Source organism: Megascapheus bottae, chromosome 28 (assembly GCF_031878675.1).
Source record: "Megascapheus bottae isolate mThoBot1 chromosome 28, mThoBot2.hap1, whole genome shotgun sequence".
Taxonomy (NCBI): domain Eukaryota; kingdom Metazoa; phylum Chordata; class Mammalia; order Rodentia; family Geomyidae; genus Megascapheus; species Megascapheus bottae.
Window position 1 is genome coordinate 9,324,808 of NC_143536.1, and position 26,173 is coordinate 9,350,980.

A 26,173-nucleotide genomic window follows, 5' to 3' on the forward strand; every position below is an offset into this window, starting at 1 on the left:
CTGCAAAGCAAACCTGCTCCATGAACTCAAACACATCCGCCGTGGCAATGGTGGCTGGCGCCTCTTCGATGATCTTCTGGTGACGTCTCTGAATGGAGCAGTCCCGCCCAAACAGTGATACGGCGTTCCCGTACTGGTCGGCTAGCACCTGGACCTCCAGGTGTCGTGCATGCTGGGCCAGCTTCATGAGAAAGATGGGAGAGCCTGGGATCTCACTCTGCACCTGCAGGGGAAAAACAGCTGCTGGCTCTCCATAGAGAAATCAGCTCCAAAAACTTCTGGAAGTCATCAAAAGACAGCATCAAAAAACAGCACTGATTGCTCTGTGAATCTGCCGTATGTGTGAATGTGTATGCGTATGCACCAGTACTACAGCTTGAACTCAGGGCCTCTGTAACACACCCAGCAATGGCTCAGGGAAAAGACCCAATTACAAAGAGCAGTTACATCTGAGAGAGAAGAGACTAGGAGGAGATGGGGAAAGGGGCTTTTATGTACCCCAATATAAACGTGGACTTGTTTGAATTCTTATATTACTAATATTTTCAGGAATGGGGATGTGGTTTAGCCAGGTCCTGAGTTCAAAACCCAGTGTGACAAAAACTTGAGATATATATATATATATATATATATATATATATGATCAAAGCCAAGAACAGTGGTTCATGCCTGTAAATTCAAGCTGCTCATTAGGCAGAGATCAAAAAGATAATAAAGGCTAACCGAGATGGAAAGATTAGTAAGACTCCATCTCAACTAATAAAGCAAAGCATGGTGCTGTGTGCCTATCATCCCAGCAATGTGAGGTGAGAGATAGTGGGCAGAAAAGAGAACAGAAGCCCAGGGCCTGAGTTCAAGCTCCAGTACCAATGTATATATACACATACACATACACGTGTACACACACACACACACACACACACATACATTTTTAATACAAAGCTGGAACATAGACCAGCGGCAGAACACTAGCCTAGCATGCAAAAGGCCTAGGTGTGATATCCATCACTACAAAAGTAACAAAAGTTAATATATATGCTCCCGCAAACCCCTCCTGGAGGATGGGACAGTAATGCTGAGATAATTCATCAGGTGGCCAATGAAAGAAAAGAGGGTGCGGGGACGGCTCACTTGTCTGAACAGCATGGGGAAATCCTCGGCACTCTCAGCCTTCCGGATTCCTTTCCCTCCGCCACCTTCAGAAGCCTTGATCATCAAGGGAAAGCCAATCTTCTCTGCAGCCTAAGAGCCAAGGACAAACAGGTCTCTTGAGAGATGAGACAGTTACCAACCAACTGCTAGGAGGACGAGGAGGCAATTCTAGCACCCTGGTCCCCTGCTATCTCTGCCGTTACCTCCAAGCCCTCGTCCACGTCCTTCACACAGCCCAGGCTGTAGATGTCTTCTGGGACGTGAATGGGTGTGCCCTTCTGCAGGTCCTCCTCTGCCCATGCCACTGTCAGACCTGGAAAGACACAAAGCAGGCTGAGAGCCCCCCCGCCCATTTTCCCCAGGATGGTGGAACACAGAGCCCAGGGAGCACGCCAGCTGCTCTGGACCAACAAAGCACAGAGTCATCATTCCAGCCTCCTTCACTGCCTCTTCTACACTTGGAACTGACCTGGCACCTTTCCACCTTTGGGAAATCAAGCTGGCACTGCCTTTCCCCAGAGCAATATCAACTCCACTCCAAAAAGAATCCCAACCATGCCAAAGAGCCATTTCTATTTCTTTTGGGTGCCTTCTATTGGTCTTAAATTCAGGGCCTTGCGCTATGTATTGGTTGGTTTGTTGTTGTTTACTTAAAGGGGGTGCCATACATGGGCCGGGAGTTTGGCTTAGTGGTAGGGTGCCTAGCATGCATGAAGACCAGGGTTCAATTCCTCGGTACCACATACATAGAAAAAAAAAGCTGGAAGTTGTACTGTGGCTCAAGTGGTAGAGCTCTAGCCTTGAGAAAAGTCCAAGAACAGTGCTCAGGCCCTGAGTTCAAGCCCCACAACTGGCAAAAAAGGGGGGGGTGTTCTACCACTTGTGCCACATCTCCACTTCTGACTTTTTGCTGGTTAACTGTAGATTTAAAAAAAAATCTCATGGACTTTTCTGCCCAGTCTGGCTTCAAACCTCTATCCTCAGATCTGAGTTTCTTGGATTACAGGTATGAGGCACCATGCTTAGACAAACAGAAGAATTTTTAAAAGCACACTCCTGTTCCCCAGACTAGACTGAGAAATTCCCCTAAAATAAAGGGCAGAATCCCTTACCACTTCCACTCCAGGGCAGGGTTGGGACCTGCAGGGTCTGAGCCACGATGGTAGAGGCAATCTTATCTCCCAAGGCCCACATGGCTTCACTGGGGGGACCTGAAGAGTCAGGGAAAGGACAGCAGAGAATATTCAGCTGGAAGACTCTGAAAGCTGAGTAGCAAACAAGTGCACGATGACAAGGTCAGGTGGAGGACAAAGGATGGAGGAAAGAAAGAAAAGGAAAGAAGAGAAAAGAAAAGAAGCAAAGAAAAGGAGGGACGGAGAGGAGGAAGGAAGGAAGGAAAGAAGGGAGGGAGGACTTGGATCTCACAACACCAAGTAAGAAAAGATTCAGTCTGCTACTGCCTCCATCAACTTGTAACTTGTGGGCTGAAAACCTCTCCATGTTATAACTCAGCTGTGTGGTGAACACATAATTCACTTTTACTGGGGGCAAAAGGCTGGGCGGAGGACTCAAGCCAGCATCTAAAGAGCTGGACCGTGGAGTGGTAAAGCAGTTCTATGACAGCCAGACGGGCAAGGCTGCTGGCCTCATGGGGCCTGCTGGCTCTGTCTGTAGGAACACCACATCCTAGGACAGCTACTCCCGGTTCTACTTGTGTGCAGTGTTTGAAGACTCAAACACTGAGGGAAAGTTGTTTTCAGTTGTGTCTATACTAAACAGGTGTAGTCTTTTTATTTATTTTTTATCCTGATCCCCTAATTACTCTAGTATAACAGCTCTATGTTGTACATTATAAGTAATCTAAGAGGACTATAGAGTGGGCAAGGGTTACACGCAAATACAATACTGCCCTGAGCATCAGTGGACTTTGGTGTCTTTTGGGGGGCATGAAACCAATGTCCTGATGGCACTCATGCCACCCTGTGTTAACAAAGTTACACAACAGAGTTAACGAGTTTGAGCATAGATAAAACTTCAAAAATAATTTTTTTATCTAATTGTGTCAGATGTGGGGACTGTGGTCAAGGAGTCAGGGTATCCTAGAGGCCTTAGAACAACCCAGATAAACACGTGGTCCTCTCAAAAATATCTCTCACACACACACACACCCCTAGTCAGAAATCTGAACTTGGCCTTGACTGTCAGACCAGCAGAAACAACCACAGAGGGTTCCACTGGCCTCCCATCATTCTGTTTTGGTAACCATGGTAACATGGGCCTGGCCACCCCTGAGTGGGCTTGGTCCTTATAAGGGAAGGGTGACATGACGAGCGCAAACTGACACCCCCACTTTATAGTGCAGAAGCAGAGGAGATGCTGGCTAAGCATCCTCCCACCCCGTGTCCTGGTGCTCCCACCTTTGCTGGATGGAACATTCTAACCTAAGAAAGCAATTCCATGCTTGCACAGCAGCTCCGGAAGTTTGGGGTTTTCGGAAGCATGGCCCCAGCCAGCCCACACTGCCTGCAAATATAGAAAGGGGTGAAATCAGACCCTTCCATCTCCAGGAGTCTATCCCCCACCCACCCAGAGTTCTGTGCTATGTCCTACAAACTAAACAGCGCTGAATGGTGGAACCCAGTTGCTCCAGAACTGGGGAGCTGCCCCAGCATGGGCATGTGGGGCAACCTGGCTGGCCTACCTGCACGGGGATTCTCTTGGCGATGTCCACAATCAGTTCCACGTTAGCGTAGTTGTTATTATTCGGTCCTCCTGGCACAGGGACGTACTGATCTGCCATCTTGATGTACTCTGGAATGGAGCAGGAAGGAAAGGGGGACAACTATGGAGAGATTGAAATCAATGGCAACCACATTCCGGCCATGAGAGCCGTGGACAAGTATGATAAAGTTGGAAGAAAACTCATGTGATTTTCATGAGGTGAAGACAGGTATGCCTTGGAAAAGACCTGGAAGGCACAGAAGAAAAAGGAAGCAGCTTGGCAGGATGATGGGGATTCAAGCTTGGCAGGAGCAGGCACATGAGGCCTACCTGCCCCAGGTAAGAACGTGAAACATCAGTGCAGCACGGGGAGGGCTCTGGGATAATACTCTGATCTCAGACCAGGGCTCCAGACCTGCTTGCATCACATGCTGCTTAGGGGACTGAGGGCAAGTGGTAAATGTATGCCCCTATGTCTCAAATGGTTTCATCTGTAAATGGGGCTGATAAACAAGACAAGGCCATGGCCACACAGCACAGAGCTCAGGGGATGATGCTGAGGTTGCTGGCATCAAGTATAGTGTGTGGTCTCTGAAGTAGAGTGTGTGTGTGTGTGTGTGTGTGTGTGTGTGTGTGTGTGTGTGTGTGTGTGTGTGTGTGTGCGCGCGCGCGCGTGCGCACTAATACTAGAAGTTGAACTCAGAGTCTCCCACTTGGCTTTTTTTGCTCATGCCTGGTGCTCTACCATTTGAGCCACACCTCCTACCTAGCTTTTTACTGACTAAATGGAGACAGAATCTTGGGGACTTTCCTCTGACCAGACTGACTTCAAATTGTGATTCACATCTCAGCCTCCTAAGTGGATAGGCCTACAGGTGTGAGCCACCAGCACCCAGGCCTTCAGAGGCACTCTTAAAGGGGTATGATGAGACTCAAAAGATGGCATAGACTGCTGTGTAGAGAAAGGGCTATAAAGAGACAAGACCCCTCAGGAAGCAAGCAAATCATCTAATAGTTACTTACAGAATGATTCCATCTAAGAGACATAGGTAAGTAGAAGGCCAAACAAGTGACTGCCACATAGCAGAGAACAGCAGCAGGGGAAAGCAGCTGGAAAAAGTAAGACCCTACACTTCTGGAACAACGATAAGATTTCCACTCTGCAGATTAACTGACGACTGCTCTCTTCTAAGGCATGTGGTTCCCTCTTGTGATCAGTGGACATTGCAATTAAAGAAGAACAGAGCCAGGAGCTGGTGGCTCACGTCTATAACCCTACCTACTCTGGAGCATGAGACCTGAGGATCACAGTTCAAAGTCAGACTGAACAGAAAAATCCATGAGATTTTTTTTTTGCCAGTCCTGGGGCTTGAACTCAGGGCCTGAACACTGTCCTTGGGCTTTCTCAAGGCTAGTTAGCTACCACTTGAGCCACAGCACCACTTCCAACTTTTTCTGTGTATGTGATACTGAGGTTGCAGGCTATGCAAGCACTCTTCTACTAGACCATGCACCCATGAGACTCTTAAAACCGATTAATTACCAAAAAGCCAGAAGTGAGCTGTGACTCAAGTGGTAGGGCACTAGCCTTCAGCAAAAAGATAAGGGAGGCAGCGCTCAGGCCCTGAGTTCATGCCACAGGACCAGTACAAAACATATACGTGCATAAAGAAACAGCACATAAATATGGATTTGTGAAGGCATCCTGGGACTCGGGTGCCCAGCGGGATGGAGGAGATGACAAGAGGAGGGGTCAGGTCCAGGTACCTGCGTTGGCCTTGAGGTCCTCCGGGGTCACCATGGCCACGAAGCGTATGGCCCTTTCATTGCGGAACATCTCATAAGCCCACCTGCGGATGGAACGCATGCACTTCACGGCAGCGATGCCATTGTTGGCAATGAGCACCTGCAGGGTTTGTAAACCAGGAAGGAGACAGATGCACACCCACCTGTGCTGGCAACATCTCACCATGGCAGAGCCTAATGTGTGTGGTACCCACGGCACTCCTCCGCCCAGCACTAAGCAGGTGCTCCTTCTGCCAGCCACATGAATGGATGGCCGAGGGAGTGGATGAATGGATGACTGAGTGAATGGATGAGGGGACAAGAGGTGGGATTTTGAACGTGATTTCTGATCACTGCGATGATCATCTTGATATTTCTTAAGTGTTCAGTGTGTACCACACTACAAGGGGAGGGGAAGGGTCTGATGACTGCTCCATTCCCTACACTGTGGCAGAGGACAAGCCAAGATCATGGTGAAGCCACAAGGTGCACCAGCTCTGGCCTGAGACCTCTTTCATTGCTCTGGCCTCTGGGCTCCTGGGAATTCAGTGCCAGCCACAAGCTGGGCCAAAACAGACTTTCTGGATCTTTCCCAGATAACCAGATCTGGGGCAGTGTGAAAAAATGCCTGTGTTCAGCCAGTCAGGCTAGAGAACCTGAAAATTTCACTACTGGGGTCCAACAGTCAGTTCAAACCCCACCTTCTCAGCCTCAGTTTCCTCATCTACAAAGCCACTAACAGCACTCAGGACAGCTAAATGAGATAGGACAATGTAAAGTAGGAGACAGGAGGCCTCCCATCCCACCCCCAATAGGCTGTGCTGTTGCTCTGTTCAACCCTGCACCCAAATGGAACAGATCAAGCCTCTGCAACCACATGACCCAGGTTCAAATCCAGGCTCCACCACTTTCTAGCTATGACCCTGAACAACCAATGCCAATCTCTGTATCCAGCGTGGCTAGGAACACAGCAGGAATAACCAAAGAGTAGGGACTTCTTGAGAGAGAAGAGGGATGGGGTGGGCCTTTATAAATGGCAACCAATCTCCTGTCCCCTAGAAGGGCTGAATCTCCTGGGGGAGGGGAGGCACTCTGGGTTATATGCATTATTTCAAATAATCAGGAAAGCAGCCTTTCATAAAAGCTGCTCAGGGTTCTGTGCCTACTGACCATGCCAGGGGCCTCTGTCTCCCCCTCTGTGAAATGGGGCCATGCACCTATTGTTTCTGGCCATGGCAGAAACTAAGAGTTCTACTAGCATTTAACTACAGGGTCATTATGGCCTGAGGTTAGAAGAGGGGTCCTTCCCACCCCAGGCAGCCCCACCCAGATGACCCGTACCTTCTCAATGACCCGATCCCCACCAAAGCGTGTGACAAACTCAGCTGGGGAGGCCACGGTGAAGTCTCTGTGCAGGTCCAGCTTCTTGTGCTCACGGCCCCGCTTCACAAGGTGGAGCCCTGACATGCTCGGCCTGCCAAGAAAGACAAGCCATGGGAGAGAGGCCCAGGCAGGTGCAAGAGCGAGTTAGAGCTCTGTGCAGAGACAGAGAGAAGCAGAGCCAATGGAAATGCCCAGAGCACCAGGCCACTGCCACAAGGTTTACCACCCAGAATCCTTGAGGCCATTGGCAAGGAGGCTGGGACTGGGGGCACCGATGCTTGGGTTGGTGCATGAACTCAGAAGGTGTGGCTCCTTCACCTGCCTGCCCTAATTTAGGAACTCAAATATTACCAAAAAAACTTATAGAAGATGGATGGGGAGAGGAAGGGAGTGGGAGTTTGGCCTAGTGGTAGAGAGCTTGCCTGGCATGCACGAAGACCCAGGTTTGATTCTCCACATACAGAGAAAAAAGTCAGAAGTGGTGCTGTGTCTCAAGTGGTAGAGCTCTAGCCTTGAGAAAGCCCAAGGACAGTGCTTAGGCCTTGAGTTCAAGGCCCAGGACTAGCAAAAAAAAAAAAAAAGATGGACAGGTGTTGTACAATCAAGAAGGAAATCTATAATACCCGTAATACTTCAGATTTGTCAAATGATATTTCTCTTCTTCATGCACTTTTTGTATGAGTATTTAAATTTAAGAAAAAAATCTAAAAGCACATTTTTTAACCACATGACACATCACGTGCCTATAAACCTAGCTACTTGGAAGGCTGAGATTTGAGGATCACGGTTCATAGCTACCCTGGGCAGGAAAGTCCATGAGACTTTTATCTCCAATTAACCACTTAAAAAGCCAGGAATAGAGCTGTAGCTCCAAGTGGTAGAGCACTAGCCTATCACTAGCTCAAGGACAGCATCCAGACCTTGAGTTCAAGCCCAGGAACAGCATGTGTACACAAACACACAAACACACACACACACACACACACACACACACAAACACACACACACAAATTACAACGAAGTAGGGGTTCCTTGGCTCACATCACTCCTCTACAACTTGCACCAGCGGGATTTGAATTCAGGGCAATACATTTGCACTCTACCAGCTGAACCACAGCCCTAATTCTTTTGCTGTAGTTTTTCAGACAAGGTTCTTGCTTTAGTCCAGGCTGGTCTCTAGGCACAATCCTCCTACCTCTATCTCCTAAGCATCTGGGATTACAGGCAGGTGCCAACACACCTGGCCTGTTTTGTAGTTTCACATCTGCAAGATTCTAAATAGTAAATACTGCTTGGTTGTGAGAAATAAGTAGACAGATGATCCTGCCATTCTGCAGACATCATGGAATATAATATACCAAACTAAATCAGCTATGGTCTCCTTGGGCTATCCTCCCTCTCCCCTCCCTTTTTCCTCTAGATCTTGCTGTGTAACCCAGTCTAGCCTCATCTTCCTAAAGTACTGAGATTATATGTGTGTGTGTGTGCGTGTGCGTGTGTGTGTGTGTGTGTGTGTGTGCGCGCCACCACATCCAGCACTTGACTATAATCCTCTCCTATTTTTTTTTGCCAGTTCTGGGGCTTGAACTAAGGGCCTTGGCACTGTCCCTGCACTTCTTTTACACAAGAGCATGGTCTAACCTTAGCCCTATCTGGAAGAATGGCAAACTACCTGGTCAATGGAGCCCAGGTCTGCTCCCTACTTGAATGCTCTCCCCACCTACTTGACCTTGATCCTTTGTTCCAGAAAGTCTGCTATCTCCCTTTTTCTAACACACACCATCACTAATACTTACAGTATGACCTAAAGCACAATGGAGAAAACTCCATTCTGAGGCTGGGGTAGGGGGAAATGGAACCATTCCTAGTCACCATTTTGATTTCCAAGCTAGTGACAGAGCCCTTTCATCCTGCAAGCCACAATCCATCACTATGAACCTCAAAAGTGAATAGATAATACTGTCAGGTCCTTGTGTCTGGTCTAGTCTCTAAGCAAGTGGCTATTTTAATGCTTTTGAACAATGTTGGAGACCAACTGAGGTTGGCTCCAGACAGCCCGACCTTCAGTTGAAGGACAATTCTGCTAATCCCTGAGCCTTCAGCCCAACTCTAAGTCCAGGCCTTACACAGCCGGGCAACAGGACAACCTGAAATCTTCCACAGTGACTTTGGAAATGGCTTTGGGTAGCAATCAACAACAGAGGTGCCAACCAAACACCAGTCCATTGGCATGGAGAGCAGGGGGAACTGAACTGGGAAGACAGGAAATCAACATTCTCAGGGGCCAGGTTTGGACCAAGCTGGGGAGAGCAGGGGGAACAGGGAAGGGGAGAAGGTGTCTCATCACTGGCTCCAGATGAGACCAAGGTTCAGAGATTCTTTGAGATAAACAAAAGCACTTCATACTGTTTAGGCTAAAAAATTAGAACATCTGTAATCCTAGCTACTCAGGAGGCTGAGATCTGAAGATCATTATAAAGCAAGAAGGGATATTGTACAGTCCAGCAGATAACTTCAAAACGTACCTTTCCAACAATATAAAACTAAGCTTCCCAGAGCTAAGGGTATGGTTCCAACACAAAGTACTTGCAAGTAAGAGTGAGGCCTAGAGTTCAAACCTTAGCACTGCAAAAAAAAAAAAAAAAGACTCCCATAAGGCCAAAGGGAAATAAGCTGTGGCCCATGAGCCAAATCGTTTCCCTAACAAGCTAAGAATGGGATTTACATTGGAAAGAAAATCCAAAGAATCTTATTTTGTGACACAAAAAAAATTAAATGAGGGGCCAGGAGAGTGGCCTAGTGGTAGAGTGCTTGTCTAACATGCACTGTGTATCACATTCACAGAAAAAGCTGGAAGTGGTGCTGTGGCTCAAACGGCAGAGCTCTAGCCTTGAGAAAGCTCAACGACAGTGCTCAGGCCCTGAGTTCAAGCCCCAGGACTGCCTCCCTCCGCCAAAAGAGGATTCTCTACCATTAGAACCACTTGACAGAAAACAAAACCACAGGGAAATGTCTTGTCAGCATGACAAGACATCTGAAGTTCCCCACTGAATCAGTTTTGGGAGGGTAAAGTCATGCTTCCCAGAGATTTCTGGATCCCTTCCTGCTCCCTGAGGACAGTCACACATAAGGGAGATGTGTGCAGGGGAGATTTACAGAACCATTACAAAAAAGATCATTTTGAATTTTCAGATGAATTCTATTACAGCAACATGGGGTAAAGCAAGGGTTGCAAAGCATTTCAATCAAAGATCAGTCAAGCCATAATATTCCAAGTTTTCTGGGCCAGTTCTGTCCTTGGAACAACTCCACCAATCAAGCTCAAAAGGAGCCACAGACTAAATGCAAAGTAATGATATGGATGCTCTCCGATAAAACTTTGTGAGCCAGGTACTCCATAGCTTACACCTATAATCCCAGCTACTCAGAAAGCTGAGATCTGAGGATCACAACTTACCTCCAAAAAAGCTCAGAAACAGCACCCAAAACAGCACCCAAGCCCTGAGTTCAAGCCCCAGGACTGGCAAAAACAAAAACAAAGCAAAAGCTCCATCTACCCAAAAGCCAAAGTTAAAGCTTGCATTTCTTGTTTTGTTTTTTTTTTATTGTAATTAGTAAAAGGGTTACATGATATTTGCCAAATAGAAGGTGCATTAATTCACATACATTGATAACCTTTCTTTTTTTTTTTTTTTTGCCAGTCCTGGGCTTGAGCTCAGGGCCTGAGCACTGTCCTTGAACTTTCTCAAGACTAGAGCTCTACCACTTGAGCCTCAGCACCACTTCTGGCTTTTTTCTATATGTGGTACCGAGGAATCGAACCTTGGCTAGGCAAGTGCTAGGCAAGCACTTTAACCACTAGGCCAAACTCCCGGCCCCATAAAGCTTGCATTTCTTTGGGGGGAGAGGGGGGTCAAACGAAAAAGAAGGAGCTAAGAGGACATACTGCCTGACCTGGGTCGAGGTGGGAAGGGGTAGTGCATAAGCTTGTAAGAGGTAACAGGCATGAACATTGCAGTCTTACTTCTCGGGGCAATCAGAGAAACAGATCTTGCACTTGGCTGGACTCACGTTGACCAACTCGCCGGCTAATCCCATCCGGCTCCTGCAGGGGTGCAGAGCATGCACCCCTTAAGCCCTTACTGCAGACCCCAGCTCCGAGGCCCATAGGGTAGTCGGGTCACCACAGGGAAATGGAGACACTATCCTAGAGCTCCTAGGGCTGAGACTGGTGACTGCGGGCGGACACCCAACTTGGTACTGCGCTTGCTCCATCCCGAAATGCTCTTTGCTCAAGGGTGCTGGGACCAAGAACCCACCAGACCAGGACCTGCTCTGCACGCAAAGGCCTGCTTACAAAAGCCTCACCCCTGGATCTGCCACACCCTCTGAGCCACTCCAGCCCCTGCCTGGCTAATCCTGGTTGACCTTGAGTACAGAGAAAGACAATTAAAAAAAAAAAAAAAAAAAAAACAACCTCCTTCACTCTCCTGCCCAGCTCCTCCAACTAAAACAGAATCAAAGTTTGTGTCTTTGATTACTTCCTCTACATATGGAGGCTATTCATGCGACTGGACACACACAAAGACACAAAGACACACACACACACACACACACACACACAAGAGAAATGAAGACCATTGCAAAGCCCTACACAAAGCCAGTTAGGATCGAAGTGAAGAGGACTGGTTTCCTTGCATTGTTCTAGATTTTTATTCTTCTTTCAAACACATCTGCCCTGGAATCCAGCCTGAAAGATGACGGACACATCTAATTTCACCAGGTCCTGAAAGGTGACTAACACAGCTTAACTTGGTCTCAGGAAAGAGGTCTCATGTTTCAGATTCTTTTCCTTGTCTTCCCTACAGCTCCTACATAATGATTATTTACTATTTGGAAACATTTCTCTCCTCTCTCTCTCTCTCTCTCTCTCTCTCTCTCTCTCTCTCTCTCTCTCTCCCTCCCTCCCTCCCTTCCTCCCTCCCTACAAACACAAGTAATTAGAAACATTTTCTGTGTTTCAGGACTGAATACTACACTCCACAGTCCCTTACCGAAACTGTCAAGAGCTTTGGAACATGGACTTCTATGGGTTTTTTTTTTTTTAGGAAGATAAAATTTTATACTCTGTATTCACATTAATATTTCATCAACAGAAAATATTAAAATATTCACACCAGCAAAAGGAATAAAGACTCTAAATAATTCACATGGAATCCGGGTACAGTGGCTGATGCCTGTAATTCTAACTACTCAGGAGGCTTAAATCTGAGGATGGCGGTTCAAAGCCAGTCTGAGCACAAAGTCCATGAGACTCTTATAGCCAATTAACCATCAGAAAACCAGAAGTGGCACTGTGGCTCAAAGGGTAGGCCTGTAGCCTTGAGCTGAAGAGCTCAGCGACAACACCCCGGCCCCGAGTTCAAGTCCCACGATCCACACACACACACAAACACACACAAAAATTCATATGGATTCAGGACTGGTTTATCAGTGAGAAAGTTCACTGATAATAGAGAACGAATGAACCTTGAGTGGTAATGGTTTCAGTACTGCCTATGAGTGATCTTGAACCTGCCCTATCCCAGCAGGCAGCACCCTAGGCTGCTAGGGGACCAAGATGGCAAGAAGAGGCTTTGAACTTGGGCATCTCAGAGCACAATGATGCTTATTTCACAGGGCAGGACCATCCTGAACAACAGGTTTGTGTGACCTCCATTCGAAGACTGTGAGCAACTATTTTGCTACATCCTGTCATGTTCCCTTCAGCTCCATTTCTAAGAGTCGTATGGGAGTTCTAACTCTTAAGGATCCTTTCCAAATCCAAAGACAGGACAAGCCCAACCCCTGACCTGAGATGAACCCGAGGGAAGGTGCTTGAAGAGAGACCAGAACAGAACACATGAAGCCTCTGGTCTATAAGGGTAGTCAGCACACATCATGTGGGAAAAAGAGAGAAACTGTGACTTCCTGTAGTCATAGTAAAGACAAAAGAAAATTCAAAATTAGAGTTTAAATCCTAAAATTGGAGCTTAGCTCAAGGATAGTCTACAAAGTTACACAATATATGCAAGAAAGGTTTTATGAGAATGAAATATTACTGTTGCTAAAAACCAATAAGGTATATATTCATCTATTCATCCCCCCTTTTCTTCATCCCCCCATCTATCCACCCATCATCCATCTATCTATCCATCTTCCATCCATCATTTATCTATCCACTATCTATCCATCCATCCACCTATCGATCTCTACACCTGTTAAAGTGTTTCTTACACCCCCGGACACAGGATTCAGTAAGGCAAGTCCACATTGCTTACTTCATTTGTGCATTTGGCACACATTCATTCATAGTCTGTACCAGGCAAAGCAGTGAGAAGACACAGACCATTGCAACCTGGCCCTGAATTCATAGACTTTGCCCAGCAGTGCAGGAAGGAAGGCAACCAGCAAGAATCAAGTAAGCACATACACATATAATCTCCAGGAGGGAGACAATAACACATAGAAACTGGGGCTGGCATGGGAGGAATATTTTAAAGGTGGAACAGGGAGGGCTCCCAGAGGAAGTAACTCTAGATAAAAGGACCCGATAATGAATTTTTAGCACTCAGGGCAAAACGCAAATGAGGAACTTGCTCTTTAGTCAAAAGTGAAGAATTATAAGATGTTGGGAGCAGAGCATGTGTTCCCTCTCAGTGCACGGTACACCAGTTGGCCTTAATGGGAGGTTAGGGTATAAAAGAACTGGTACAAAGGTTTAGAGAAAGAGAGCTGAGATGGAATGCTCACTGAAAGTGAGGATGCAGGCAGAAGGGAAAGATCCGGAATAAACCCAGGGTGCCCTTGGGAAACCATAAAGGGGAAAAGGTAGACTCACAAACATGTTACCCTTTTTTTGTTTGGTCGGTTGTAGGGCTTCAACTCTGGGCTTGGGTGCTGTCTCTGAGCTCTTCAGCTAAAGGCTACCACTGTATCCCTGGGCCTGGGCATTGTCCCTGATCTCTGCAGCTCAAGGCTACCGCCCTACCCCTTGAGCAATAGTACTACTTCCAGTTTTCTAGTGATTAATTGGAGGTAATAGTCTCACAGTCTTTAGTGCCAGGGCTGGCTTTGAACCAAGATCATCAGATCTCAGCCTCCTGAGTAGCTAGGATTATAGGTCTGAGCCACTGCGCCCAGCTGTGTTACGCTTTTATTGTCTTTGTTGTAATTCCCCACAAGGAGGATAGAACACTGGATGAAGGCTCAAGGATTTCCCCAAGTCCCCCAGTCCTTAGTTTTCAGTCTTCTTTATTTATTTTTGTTGGTGATAGGGCTTGAACTCAGGGCCTGGGCCCTGAGCTCTTTTGCTCACTCTACCACTTTTGAGCCACAGTGCCATTTCCAAAGTTTCTGGTGGTTCACTGGCAATAAGGAACTCATAGATTTTCCTTGCCTAGGCTGGCTTTGAACCATCATCCTCAGATCTCAGCCTCCTGAAAGTCACTAGGATTACAAGCAGGAGATACCAGTGCCCAGCTAAGCCCTTCGTTTTCAGTCTTTGAACTAGATAAAGGACTAGGAGAATCAGTCCAAACCCCAGGCCCCCCTGCTTTTGTTCTAGAGAAACTGGAGACCTCAAAATATTAGAGGACTGGCATACACACACAAAAAAAATGTTAGAGGAGATTTGCCTGCAAGTACAGACTACCTACCCAGCGGAGCAAAAAGAGCAAAGAGGCAAGGTTTCCACTCTCTGGCTTTTGTCTTTCTTTTCAAACACAGCTACCTTGAGTCTTGGCATTGCCCCGATGGAGAGGGAGAAGGATGGGAAGGGAAGCAAGCTCCCCTATCTCGGCCACTATGCCCACCATGAAGAGAACAGATGCTCTTACCTCATAGCTGGCATATGTATGTCAGCTTCGCTTGCAATCATAGAAGCCTCCAAGGAGAGGGTGCCCAGGCTGGCCCGACTGCCCTTTCGGGAAGATGCTCGTGAAAAGCCAGCCCCAGAGTCTTCATCAGAAGAGTTGTCGTCAAAGGAGCCCAGGATGAAGTTGGTCATGAGCTGCCTCTTGATGTGGGCCTGCTTCTTGTCCTCTTTCGATGGAGATCGCTGGCCCTGGGGCCTGTCTGGGGAGGACAGGCCATTGGTATCTGGGGGCTCCAGGTCTTGGGGCTCTGTCCCATTGGCTTGCAGGGCTGGCCTGGTGTCATCGGAAGATTGGGGCGCTCTAGGAGGCTTCTGATGTGGAGGAGGAAGAGAATTTCTCTGCTGACTGGCACCATTGGGGCTTTCGTGGGAGGCTGGCTCAGCCTGCTTAGGAGTCTTCAGCAGGGAGTTTGCACCATCATTTTTTTGCAGGGGCTCCTCTGAGCTCTTTGAGGCTGGAAAAGGCTCCTGATTCATAATGAAACTTGCTTCCAACTTATTGTTGGTAACTGGGCTGGAGTCTGTCATTTTCCTCCAGATTTTTAACCAGGAAAACGTCAGGCAGGTGAAAATCAGGCAAGAGAGAAGGAGCAAGACCATTCAAAAAATCTATAAAGGAAAAGACAGATTTTTTTTTAATAGTTAGCATAACCGAGTGACTTCTCTCCCAGAGAAGCAGTTGGGCCCAACAAGTCCCACACTGTGCTGGGTAGCCTTGAGCACATATCTTGAGGCTTCTGGGCCTGCTCCCCGTGTCTCCCTTGGAGTATATGCCAGAGTTTTGTTTGTTTGTTTAGTTTTGTTTTGTTGCCAGTCCTGGAGCTTGAACTCAGGGCCTGGGCACTAACCTTGGACACTTTTTGCTCAAGGCTAGTGCTCTTCCATTTTATCCATAGCACCATTTCTGGCTTTTTCTGTGTATGTGGTACCGAGGAATTGCACCCAGGGCTTCATGTATGCTAGGTGAGTACTCTGCCACTAGGCTATGCTCCTGGACCCTATGCTAGGGTTTTCAATGGGTTAGGAACTTGAATCCCCAAAGTGACAGTATTGAGATGTGGGATTGTGAAGCAGTTATTAGGCCCTGGATTAATGTTGTCATCAAGGGAGAGTGTTTGCAATCATGAGAAAGGGTTTTTGTAAAGGAGGCTGGGCCCCTGGGGCTCCATTGCCCTTCTGCCTTCTCTATGGGAAGGAGAAGACTCTTGCTACACACAGGCCTTTGGTCTTGGACTTCTCAGTCTCCATAACTGGGACAAAGAAATCTCTGTTCCTTACAAATTGCTCCATCTCAGATATTTATGTTGTAACACTCAGGTACACAGGTTATGACATCACATACTGACTAAGATCCGAAATATAATACCACACAGTTAGCCCAAACCACAGACAGACCAGTGACAGAGAATTGAATGAGATGAAGACATGAGATCAGAACAATGCATCATGCAAAAAAGGTGGAAAAGCCCAAACAGCTAGTAACTGGTAGATAGGCAAACACAATGTGATTTATCTATACTGAGCAATATTATTCAGCCATAAAAAGGAGTGTAGCACTAATTTACACTATATACAGTAGATGAGTTTGGAAAAACAGTAACAAAATATTCAAAGCAAGCTGGGTACCAGTGGCTCACCAGGTAACCCAAAGAGTTTCATGGACTTTCCTGCCTCAGCTGGCTTTGAACCACATTCCTCAGATCTCAGCCTCTTGAGTCATCTATAATGACAAACATGAGCTACCAGTGCCTGGCTCTGAACATGTTTTGACAACTTCTGGGATCCACTTTGCAGGCTGGGTCTGGAGGTGAGTGGTGGAGCCAGTGCGGGCATGTGTGAAGCCCTGTAGGTCTGTCCCCAGCACCACAAAAAATAAAAACAGTCAGTAAGTGAGTTTATCTTTCCTCCCAGTTATGTACTGGGAGCAGTACAAAGTCAGAAACGCAAAACACAAAATCAGATTGACTTGGGATCTCCAACTCTTCTGTACTTTCAACACGGTGTTCCGAAATAAAGTAGAAAAGTCCTCATGGCTTCCTGGAAATAGGTGAGCCAAGAACTTCTTGAACTCTGTTGGGACAGAACTGCTGAATTGTTGGCAAGGGTGTTTTCCCAGGTAATATCCACAACAAAATACCTGGGGCATAAATTTTATACTGAATACTAAAAATCTCTAAAACATTACATAAATGACCAACCACCCCTGTGCTACTTACAGAAGGTGTGACAGGCCGGGGGGGGGGGAGAGAGAGAGAGAGAGAGAGAGAGAGAGAGAGAGAGAGAGAGAGAGAGAGAGAGAGAGAGAGAGAGAGAACTAAGCCAGGAGCTAGTGGCTCACCGCTATAATTATAGCTACTCAGGAGGCTGAAATCTGAGGGTTACAATTTAAGGCCAGCCCAGCAACAAAGTCCATGAGACTTTTATCTTCCATGAACTACACTGTGGCTCAAAGTGGTAGATGGCTAGCCTTGAGCTGAAGAACTCAGGGACAGCTTTTAAGCCTTCAGTTTAAACCCCATGATTGACAAAGAAAAAAGAAAAAGAGGGGCTAGGAGTTTAGCCTAGTGGTAGAGTGCTTGCCTAGCATGCATGAAGACCAGGTTCGATTCCTCAGTACCACATACATAAAAATAAAGCTGGAAATTGTGCTGTGGAGTGGTAGAGCTCTACCCTTGAAAAAGCCCAAGAAGGGGCCGGGAGTTTGGCCTAGTGGTTAAAGTGCTTGCCTAGCATGCATGAAGACCCGGGTTCGATTCCTTGGTACCACATACATAGAAAAAAGCTGGAAGTGGTGCTGAGGCTCAAGTGGTAGAGCTCTAGCCTTGAGAAAGTCCAAGGACAGTGCTCAGGCACTGAGCTCAAGCCCAGGACTGGCAAAAAAAAAACAACAACAACAACAAAAAAAAGAAAAAGCCCAAGAATAGGGCTTAGGCCCTGAGTTCAAGCCCCAGGACTGGCATAAAAAAAAAAAAACAAGGAGGAGGAGGAGCAGGAGGAAGAAACTATCAGTAAGAAAGATCAGAATCCCACAGCTGCTGGCTCTGCCAGGCCCTTGAGAAACATTCTGAAATTAGTAATTGGCACATGGTATTGCCAAAATGTTGCAAAAGCCACCTCTGAACTACCCCACAAATCCAAAGTGTTCAAGCTTTACATCTGAAGTGAGAGGGTGTGACAGAGTAAAAGGCACTTTCTAGCTTTGTGGAGTCACACACACACACACACACACACACACACACACACACACACACACACCTGTTATCCCCACCCTCCACTCCCATTCATACCCCAGGGCTCTCTATTCTGCCCTAGGGTAAGGACTAGTATCCTGGTTACAACATAAGGAAAAAACCTGCTGTTCCAAATGTCCTCATCCTCCCTGACCCACTGAGTGGCCCTTGGGGACACTGATTTCCAGATCCTCGTGTCCAGCACACAATAACTGTGTGCTCAGTGAAAAAAGCAATGAGGGAAAAACCCACACCCACACATTGAGCGCCAACCTTTGGCTCGAAGCAAGCTAGAATTTTAATTTTAGCATTTTGTTCCTCAACCCGTGTTCAGGAGCACCAGGGGAAGGGGGGAAAGGAGAGTCATCACCATTGCAACCCTGCAAAAGACAGCATCCTACACAAATGTGTTCGGTTGTAGGCAAATTGAAAATTGGAGACCAAGAGAAATAATAGCTAAGACAATGAAATTGATTCCCTAGTCAGAAAATATTTAAAGGGGCCAGGAGTTTGGCCTAGTAATAGAGTGCTTGCCTAGCATGCACAAAGACCCAGGTTTGATTCCTCGGTACCACATACATAGAAAAAGCCAGAAATGTGCTGTGGCTCAAGTGGTACAGCTCTAGCCTTGAGAAAATCCAAGGACAGCACTCAGGCCCCAAGCTCAAGCCACAGGACTGGCAAATATATATATATATATATATATATATATATATATATATATTTAAAGCACTGCTGCTTAAATGGGGGCGGGGGGAAAGCAGTATTAGGAGGTAATGGCATCTTTAAGACATGGAACCTGAAAAGGTAATTAGTTCATAAAGGCATTATCATCTTTGGAAGATGTATGCTGGTCTTGTGAGTGACTTAGGATTCTGTTTGTGGGAATGAATTAGTATAAAAAGAACATGCCAGGTACCTGATGCCTCTTGGCTTCCCATGCCACTAAATGGTCTCTTTCCCATACCTTCTCACCATGCTACCCTGTTGTGATGTTGGCAGAAAGACCCTAATAAAACAGAGTAGAAGATGGTATCTTGGGCCCTCCCCCAAGAACTGTGGGCTAGATAAACCTCTTTACTTTATAAAAGACCCAGCATCAGGAATTTCCTCACTGCATCAGAACATTGTCTGATACTGAGAGATAGGTAGCATGTGGAGAGAGTGATTCAGAGGGTGGGCACAAGCACACAGGGGATTCAGGGGCCGAGTGACAAGCTTGAGGCCAGCACGGTGGGGCCAGCCCTCTTTTCTCATTCTGCAAATTCTTTCAGATCTACCAGTCCTCTGATGGGACCAGAAAACAAAAGTAACTCACTGGATCTCATGTTCTGTTAAACATGAGACATGATTTCTTGCTGTTTTCCTGCCTCAGAGCTGCATTTAGAATGGTATGGTTCATGCATGGTACTTAATGTACACCTAGCTTCCAGGACTCTTCCCCTACCCTCTTGCAAACCACAGAACAACTTCACACACACACACACACACACACACAATCTCACAGCTTGAAGAACTGTGGCTCAGAAATGCTGTCATTGGTACTGGCTCAAAATCCTGGCCCAACTTTCTATACCTTTGACAATGGACAGGATTAAATTCCTTAGGACAGAAGGTAGTACACAGAACACTGAGATAAGATCCTAAATTCAGACACACATCTTCCCAATGGAGCCACAGGTCAATGCATAAGTTAACACCACCAGATATAGACAGTAGTCTAGAATGAGCACTGTTCAAGGAGTCTGAGTCTAAGAGCAGCAGAGGCCAGAGGGTGGGTTGGGGGATCTTCCAATGAACCCCTGTTGGACTTCATACTGTAGGCTGTTGCCTTTTGCTGAAATAAACCAGCTGACCTAAAACTGGATGCCAGCCAAGGCTCTCAATATTTCCTTATTCATTTGTGGTGGTAGGGGACTGAACCCAGGACCTCAAGTATGAGAGGCAGGCATTCCACCCTCGAGCAACAATGCTCCCTACTCCTCCTCTCCAGCCTTGCTTGACTTCTTACAAATGAAACCCAAGCAACAGCTGCTAGAGCCATCAGGAACTTGCGTTCCAATAAGCCCTGACCAGCAGCTGCATGGTACCGGTAGACTGGGGGAGGGGGTATGCTTTTTGGTTCTATTCTCCCCCATACACAAGGCCACCCCCATTCTTGGCCAGGATTTTGAGGGACAGAGGGGGCAGCTTATCACCATATAGCAATGTCCCTCTGTACTTCTGAATTTTCTTTTTCCCTCCAACACAGAACGCTTGCTGTCACTTACCGTCACTGGGGCAAAGCCATCAACTCCATTCTCCTTCGAGACGGGTGCCCACAGGGTGACTAAGGCAACTGGGCCTATGAAGTGTCACCTTTCAGCAAGAGGCCGGTGGTGTGTGTGTCAGGCCACAGGGGAGGGGCTTGGACAGCCTGGCTGCAACACGTCCCCAGTGCAGTGCAAGGTGGCTTTATCTGCTACTCGGTCTTTCTGGAAGGTCCTGCCTCAGCCCTCTACCTGCATGTAAGTAAGCTCAGGTACTTGTAGCTTTTCCAGGCCCACAGGGCCACCCTCCTTCCAGCTTGCCACATTCCTGTACAAAGCCTACATGGTCTCTCATGCAATCACCCTGCCTTGTCCAACTCTTGAGCCTTGAGAGTGGATCTTCAATGTTCCCCTAATCCTGACAGGCAAACAGGAAAATACATTGAGCCTTTTAGATATCTGGCCGGGGGCGGGTGGGGGGTGGAGGCGGGGGCCAAGGTTTAGCATAAGTTGGGTTTGGCCAGACTGGGCACTTAGCAAAGAGAAAATCAAATGTACCAGGAAAATGACCTGGTGGCCAAGGACTCGGGGTGGGGGGGGGAGAGAATGGCGCAAGGTGCTTCTACAGATGCAGAGATAATGAAGTGCCAGGAACAGCCAAGTGTGGTTGTTAGGGCCTGAGTAGCCACCAGTGCTCCAACCTAAAGGGGGTGGGAAGGGGGGCTGGGAGTTTGGCCTAGTGGTTAAAGTGCTTGCCTAGCATGCATGAAGACCCGGGTTCGATTCCTCGGTACCACATACATAGAAAAAAGCCAGAAGTGGTGCTGAGGCTCAAGTGGTAGAGCTCTAGCCTTGAGAAAGTCCAAGGACAGTGCTCAGGCCCTGAGCTCAAGCCCAGGACTGGCAAAAAAAAAAAGAAAAAGGGGGTGGGAAGGGGACAGGACAGGGGCAAAATCTTCTCTGCCCCCCAAAATCTGCCTGCTCCAGCCTACAGCTCACTGTGTGGGCTTTTCTTAACAGATGAGCAAAGGAAATGAACACCACCACAGCCAGGGTGGGGAGGAAGCTCCCTGCTCCAAGACAATGCTCTATCTATACAAGGCATTATTGGCTGTTTGTATGGGCTACCTAACTGGTTCCTTGGACTAGAACCCATGTTCACATCTGGGCTCAGCCACTCCCAAGCAAAGTGAGTCTTGGGTAAGTTCACAGTCTCTTCTCACACATAGTAGGGATGTTTGGAAGGCAGCATCTGGACCAAAAAGGGTCAGAGTTCCAAGGATCAGATCTTCCAGGCTGGCTCTGACCAGCTCAATTACCACCAGGTGCCATGTGCGTGCAGACCCTCAAGCAGGATGTATGACTGCCACCCACGGAAAGCCAGCATCATCCTAAACAAATCACATCCCTGCTCACAGTCTCAGTGACCTCTATGAACCTCTATGAACTAGGAACCTAGGAGCAAGGTAGGGTACTAGGGAAAACAGCGAGAAGAAGGGCACCAGTCTTTCAGCTTTGGTGATGTTAAGTGAACTAATAAAAGCAAGCTGGGCATTAGTGGTTCACACCTGTAATTTCAGTGACTCAGGAGGCTGGCATCTGAGGATCAAAATTCAAAGCCAACTAATAACAAAATCTATGGGACTCTTATCTCCAATTAACCACTAGAAAACCGAAGTACAACCATGGCTGAAAGTGGTAGAATACTAGCTTTTGAACAAAAAAGAGCTCAGGGACAGCACTCAGGCCCCGAATTCAAGCCCCAAACCCCATAGCACTCTCCTCTCTCTCTCTCCGTCTCTCTCTCTCTCCCTCACTCTGCACACCCACACCCACGCACACGCGCACGCACACACACAAGCAAATAATAAGGATACACTCACATAGAACCCCATTGTTCCAGGCTTGGTAATAAGAGCTTTATTAAAGTTCAAGCTCTATTATCTCTCACCTGGGCCACTGTACAAGCCTCTGGACCTATTTCCTCCCTATCCCCATTCTTGTCCCTCTAGTCCATTATACACAGAGGAACCTAAAGTATCTCAGGAAAGTCACAGCAGCTGGGTATGATGGCGTTTATCTATAATTCTAGCACTGAAGACAGGGCAACTGAAGCAGGATTAAAAATTCAAGATCAATCTGGGTTGCATAGTGAGATCCTGCCTCAAATTAAAAAAGAAAAATCATCTTGGAGATATAAACATAACTACATAGACATGTTATATTACATAGATTTATATGTACCTATGATATACAAACCCTCAGCTTAATTTTAATTTTGTTCTAAAATCTATGTGCCAGTGATCGTTTCATTTATTTATTTTTTTGCCAGTCCTGGGCTTGAGGTCAGGGCCTGAGCACTATCTTTGGGCTTTCTCAAGGCTAGAGCTCTACCACTTGAGCCACAGCACCACTTCTGGCTTTTTTCTATGTATGTGGTAATGAGGAATTGAACCCAGGTCTTTGTGCATGCTAGGCAAGCACGCTACCACTAGGCCAAACTCCCGGCCCAGCCAGTGATTGTATATAGAGAATCCCTTCTGGAATACTTGTTTGTTAAACATATTTGAAATATGATTTTAAAAAGTCAATGTTAATAAAATCTTAAAAAAAAGAATCAGAAAGAACAAAGAAAATTCACACACATGCCCCAGTGTGAGATAATAATTTCCAAGAAGCTTTCCCTTTGAAAGAATCCCTGGTGGAAATGGCCAGGTCTGAGGGAAGGGCCAAGGAGAAGGGCAAGAGGAAGAGGCTGGTGATAATGGACTGAAATACGTCAATTCTCTTTTTAAACATCATGAGGTCATAATGGCATTTGCAACAAAAACATCACTGACACCTTTGGAGGCTGGCAGAGGGTAATTCATGACTATAAATACCCCTCACCCAAAAAAAGACATAAGCAAGTCCCCAGCCTGTTCCAATGACTCTGAGGAACCGAAGGACCAATGAAGATCACGTGCATGTGGCATATGCGGGGTTCACAGAAGCAGAAATGCACCCATACCCTTCACCATGCATGCTCAATGACTTACAAAACCCATGGTGAAAGGGGGGAGGGACTTGCTTTTCCTTTCATTTTGTCAATGCTGGGTCTTGAACTCAGGGCCTGGGCTCTGTCCCTGAGCCTCTTAGTGCTCAAGGCTAGCCCTCTACTACTTGAGCCACAGTGCTGCTTCTGGTTTTTGAGTGGCTTATTAGAGGTAAGAGTCAGCCAGGGCTGGCTCCAAACGGTGACCCTGAGATCTCGGCCTCCTGAGGAGCTAGGATTATAGGTATGAGCCACTGGCACCTGGCTAGGTGGGGAACTTTTTTTTTGCCAGTCCTGGGGACTGACTGAACTCAGGGCCTAAGCATTGTCCTTGGGCTTTCCTCAAGGCTAGAGCTCTACCACTTGAGCCACAGCACCACTTTTGGCTTTTCTATGTATGTGGTACTGAGGAATTGAACCTGGATCTTTGTATATGCGAGGCAAACACTTTTACCACTAGCCCAAACTCCCAGCCCCTGAGTGGGGAACTTTCTCGAGTTGATAATCCCAGCTCATTTCTGATACGGTGTTCTGCTTGTGCTGAGACAAGAGATATAAAGCAAGTGCTTTTGCCAGAAACTCCAGCTGCCCTGATTTCAGCCAAGCCTTCCACGGGGGTGGAGAACTTCCCATCCAAGGCCGTCAAGACGGCAGCCGATGCTGTTCTAGAAATGCCTAATGGCCATTGGCAGAAAAGAGGTTCCCCACTCCTGCCTTACTTCCTTCCAGCAGAGAGACAGGAAAGTCAGATCTGGAATGCGACTAATTTGACCAGCAAAATATGCCTTTTTCCCCCCCAGTAAGTAACTGGCATTTAATAAAGGGTGGGGATGAAATGGAAATAATTATACCTTCAGACTTAAGACTTCCCATAAATCCTGATGAGCAGGCTCAAAGATATCATTTAGGTCCCAAGGGATGACTTCAAGGAATCCTGGGTGTACCTCCAGCTATCATGTGAATTAAGGCAATAGCTCTAAAACAGAGTGCTAACCTTGAGCACAAAGAGGCTCAGGGATAACACCCAGGCCCAGAGTTCAAGCCTCATGATCGACAAAAAAAAAAAAGCTAGGCTGAAACCAGGCACCAGTGGCTCTTGCCTGTAATCCTAGCTACTCAGAAGGCTAAGTTCTGAGGATTGCAGTTCAAAGCCAGCACAGGCAAGAAAATCTGTGAGACTTTTCCAATTAACTACCCAAAAAGCTGGATGTGGCTCAAGTGGTAGAGCACTAGCCTTGAGCACAAAAGCTCAGAGACAACACCCAGACCTTGATTTCAAGCCCCAGGACTAGCATTAAAAAAAAAAAAGGTTTGTGTGTACTAACAAGCTAAAAATATATAATTCAGGGGTTGGGATTGTGGCTCAAGTGGTAGAGTGCCTTGCTAGTAAATGCAAGTGCCTGTATTCAAAGGTTAGTACAAAAAAAAAATGAAACATTTGTTGGGTAGCTCACATCTGCAATCCTACCTATTCTGGAGGATAGCAGTTCAAAGCCAGTCTGGGCAGAAAAAGACTGAGATTCTATTTCCAAAATAACCAACAAAAAAACTAGGCTGGAAGTGTGACTCAAGTGGTAGAGTGCCTACCCAGAAAGCAAGCAGAAGAAATGCAAGGGTCTGAATTTAAATCCCAATATAGGCAATAAAATAAATAAAATACATAACAGCAAATGTTAAGGCTTTCAGAACACTGACCAAAACCTGAGTCCTACCTGCTAAGTCAGGCACAGGGGGCTCAGGCCTGTAATCCTAGCTGTTCTGGTTTGTGTAGGACCTTGTTGAGACTGAGCTACATTTCTACTCCCTTTCTCCCTTCTTCCCTACCTCTTCTGCCAACCCCCACTCTTCAGGACTCACTGGTTCCTCACCCAGCCAGGCAGAGAGGGGCTGGTAGGAGAGTAGCCTTCCTCCACTTCAAGGATAATAAGTTTCCCACACTTGATTATCTAGTTAGGTAGAAATCAAAAGGGAAAGGAGAATGACTTCTAGAGTGTCCTTTAGCATCACTCAGGAATGGAGCTAGGAGGTGTGGCTCAAGTGGTAGTATACCAAGTATGAGCAAGCAAGTCTGGTGAGAGCTCCGGGTAGGCCTCAAGTTCAAGCCCCAAGAGTGACAGGCGCATGAGTGCATACACACGCACATACACACACAAGCGCGCATGTGCGTGCACACATGCACACACATTCACACACATACAACAAAAAGGTTGAGCCAGGTACCAGTGTTTCATGCCTGCAAATCTAGTTACTCAGGAGGCTAAAATCTGAGGGCTGCAGTTCAAAGACAGCCAAGGCAGTCTAGGAGACTCTTATCTCCAATTAACCACCAGAAAATCAAAAGTGGAGTTTAAAGTGATAGAGTGCTAACCTTGAGCAAAAAAGCTTAGTGACAGTGTCTAGGCACTGAATTCAAGGCCCAAAACTGACAGAAATAAAACTAAAAAGGTGGAGCTTTCATTAGTTGGACAAGAGTGATACAAACCCTGGGTGAACTAAATGGATGTTGCTGGAGACCAAGCACAGGCTAGGAAGTGGGGGAAGGAAAAGGAGTTGACATCTGTCACCTTACTGGTCTAAGCCAACTATAAAACTTCTCTGAATCAGGGCTGGGAGTTTGGCCTAGTGGTAGTGTGCTTGCCTAGCATGCACGAAGACCTGGGTTCAATTCCTCAGCACCACATACATAGATAAAGCTGGAAGTGGT

General features: G+C 46.9%; 1 protein-coding gene across 5 annotated transcripts in view; it reads right to left on the reverse strand.

Annotated features, from left to right (window-relative positions):
- The window catches only part of Acacb (acetyl-CoA carboxylase beta), a 76,964-nt gene that overhangs the window by 45,616 nt on the left and 5,175 nt on the right, over positions 1–26,173 (reverse strand). For 2 of the 5 annotated variants that reach the window (XM_090320315.1, XM_090320312.1), the window contains exons 1-10: positions 20,457–20,860; positions 14,919–15,565; positions 7,000–7,132; positions 5,641–5,779; positions 3,854–3,963; positions 3,594–3,675; positions 2,265–2,363; positions 1,356–1,465; positions 1,132–1,242; positions 14–223 (exon numbers count right to left, since the gene is read on the reverse strand). In XM_090320315.1, coding sequence (XP_090176441.1) covers positions 14–223; positions 1,132–1,242; positions 1,356–1,465; positions 2,265–2,363; positions 3,594–3,675; positions 3,854–3,963; positions 5,641–5,779; positions 7,000–7,132; positions 14,919–15,556 — 1,632 coding nt within the window. In that variant the 5' untranslated portion in view covers positions 15,557–15,565; positions 20,457–20,860. Of the gene's footprint in view, positions 1–13; positions 224–1,131; positions 1,243–1,355; positions 1,466–2,264; positions 2,364–3,593; positions 3,676–3,853; positions 3,964–5,640; positions 5,780–6,999; positions 7,133–14,918; positions 15,566–20,456; positions 20,863–26,173 lie in introns of those variants that run through there. The other 3 variants (XM_090320313.1, XM_090320314.1, XM_090320316.1) reach the window with 2 other exon arrangements.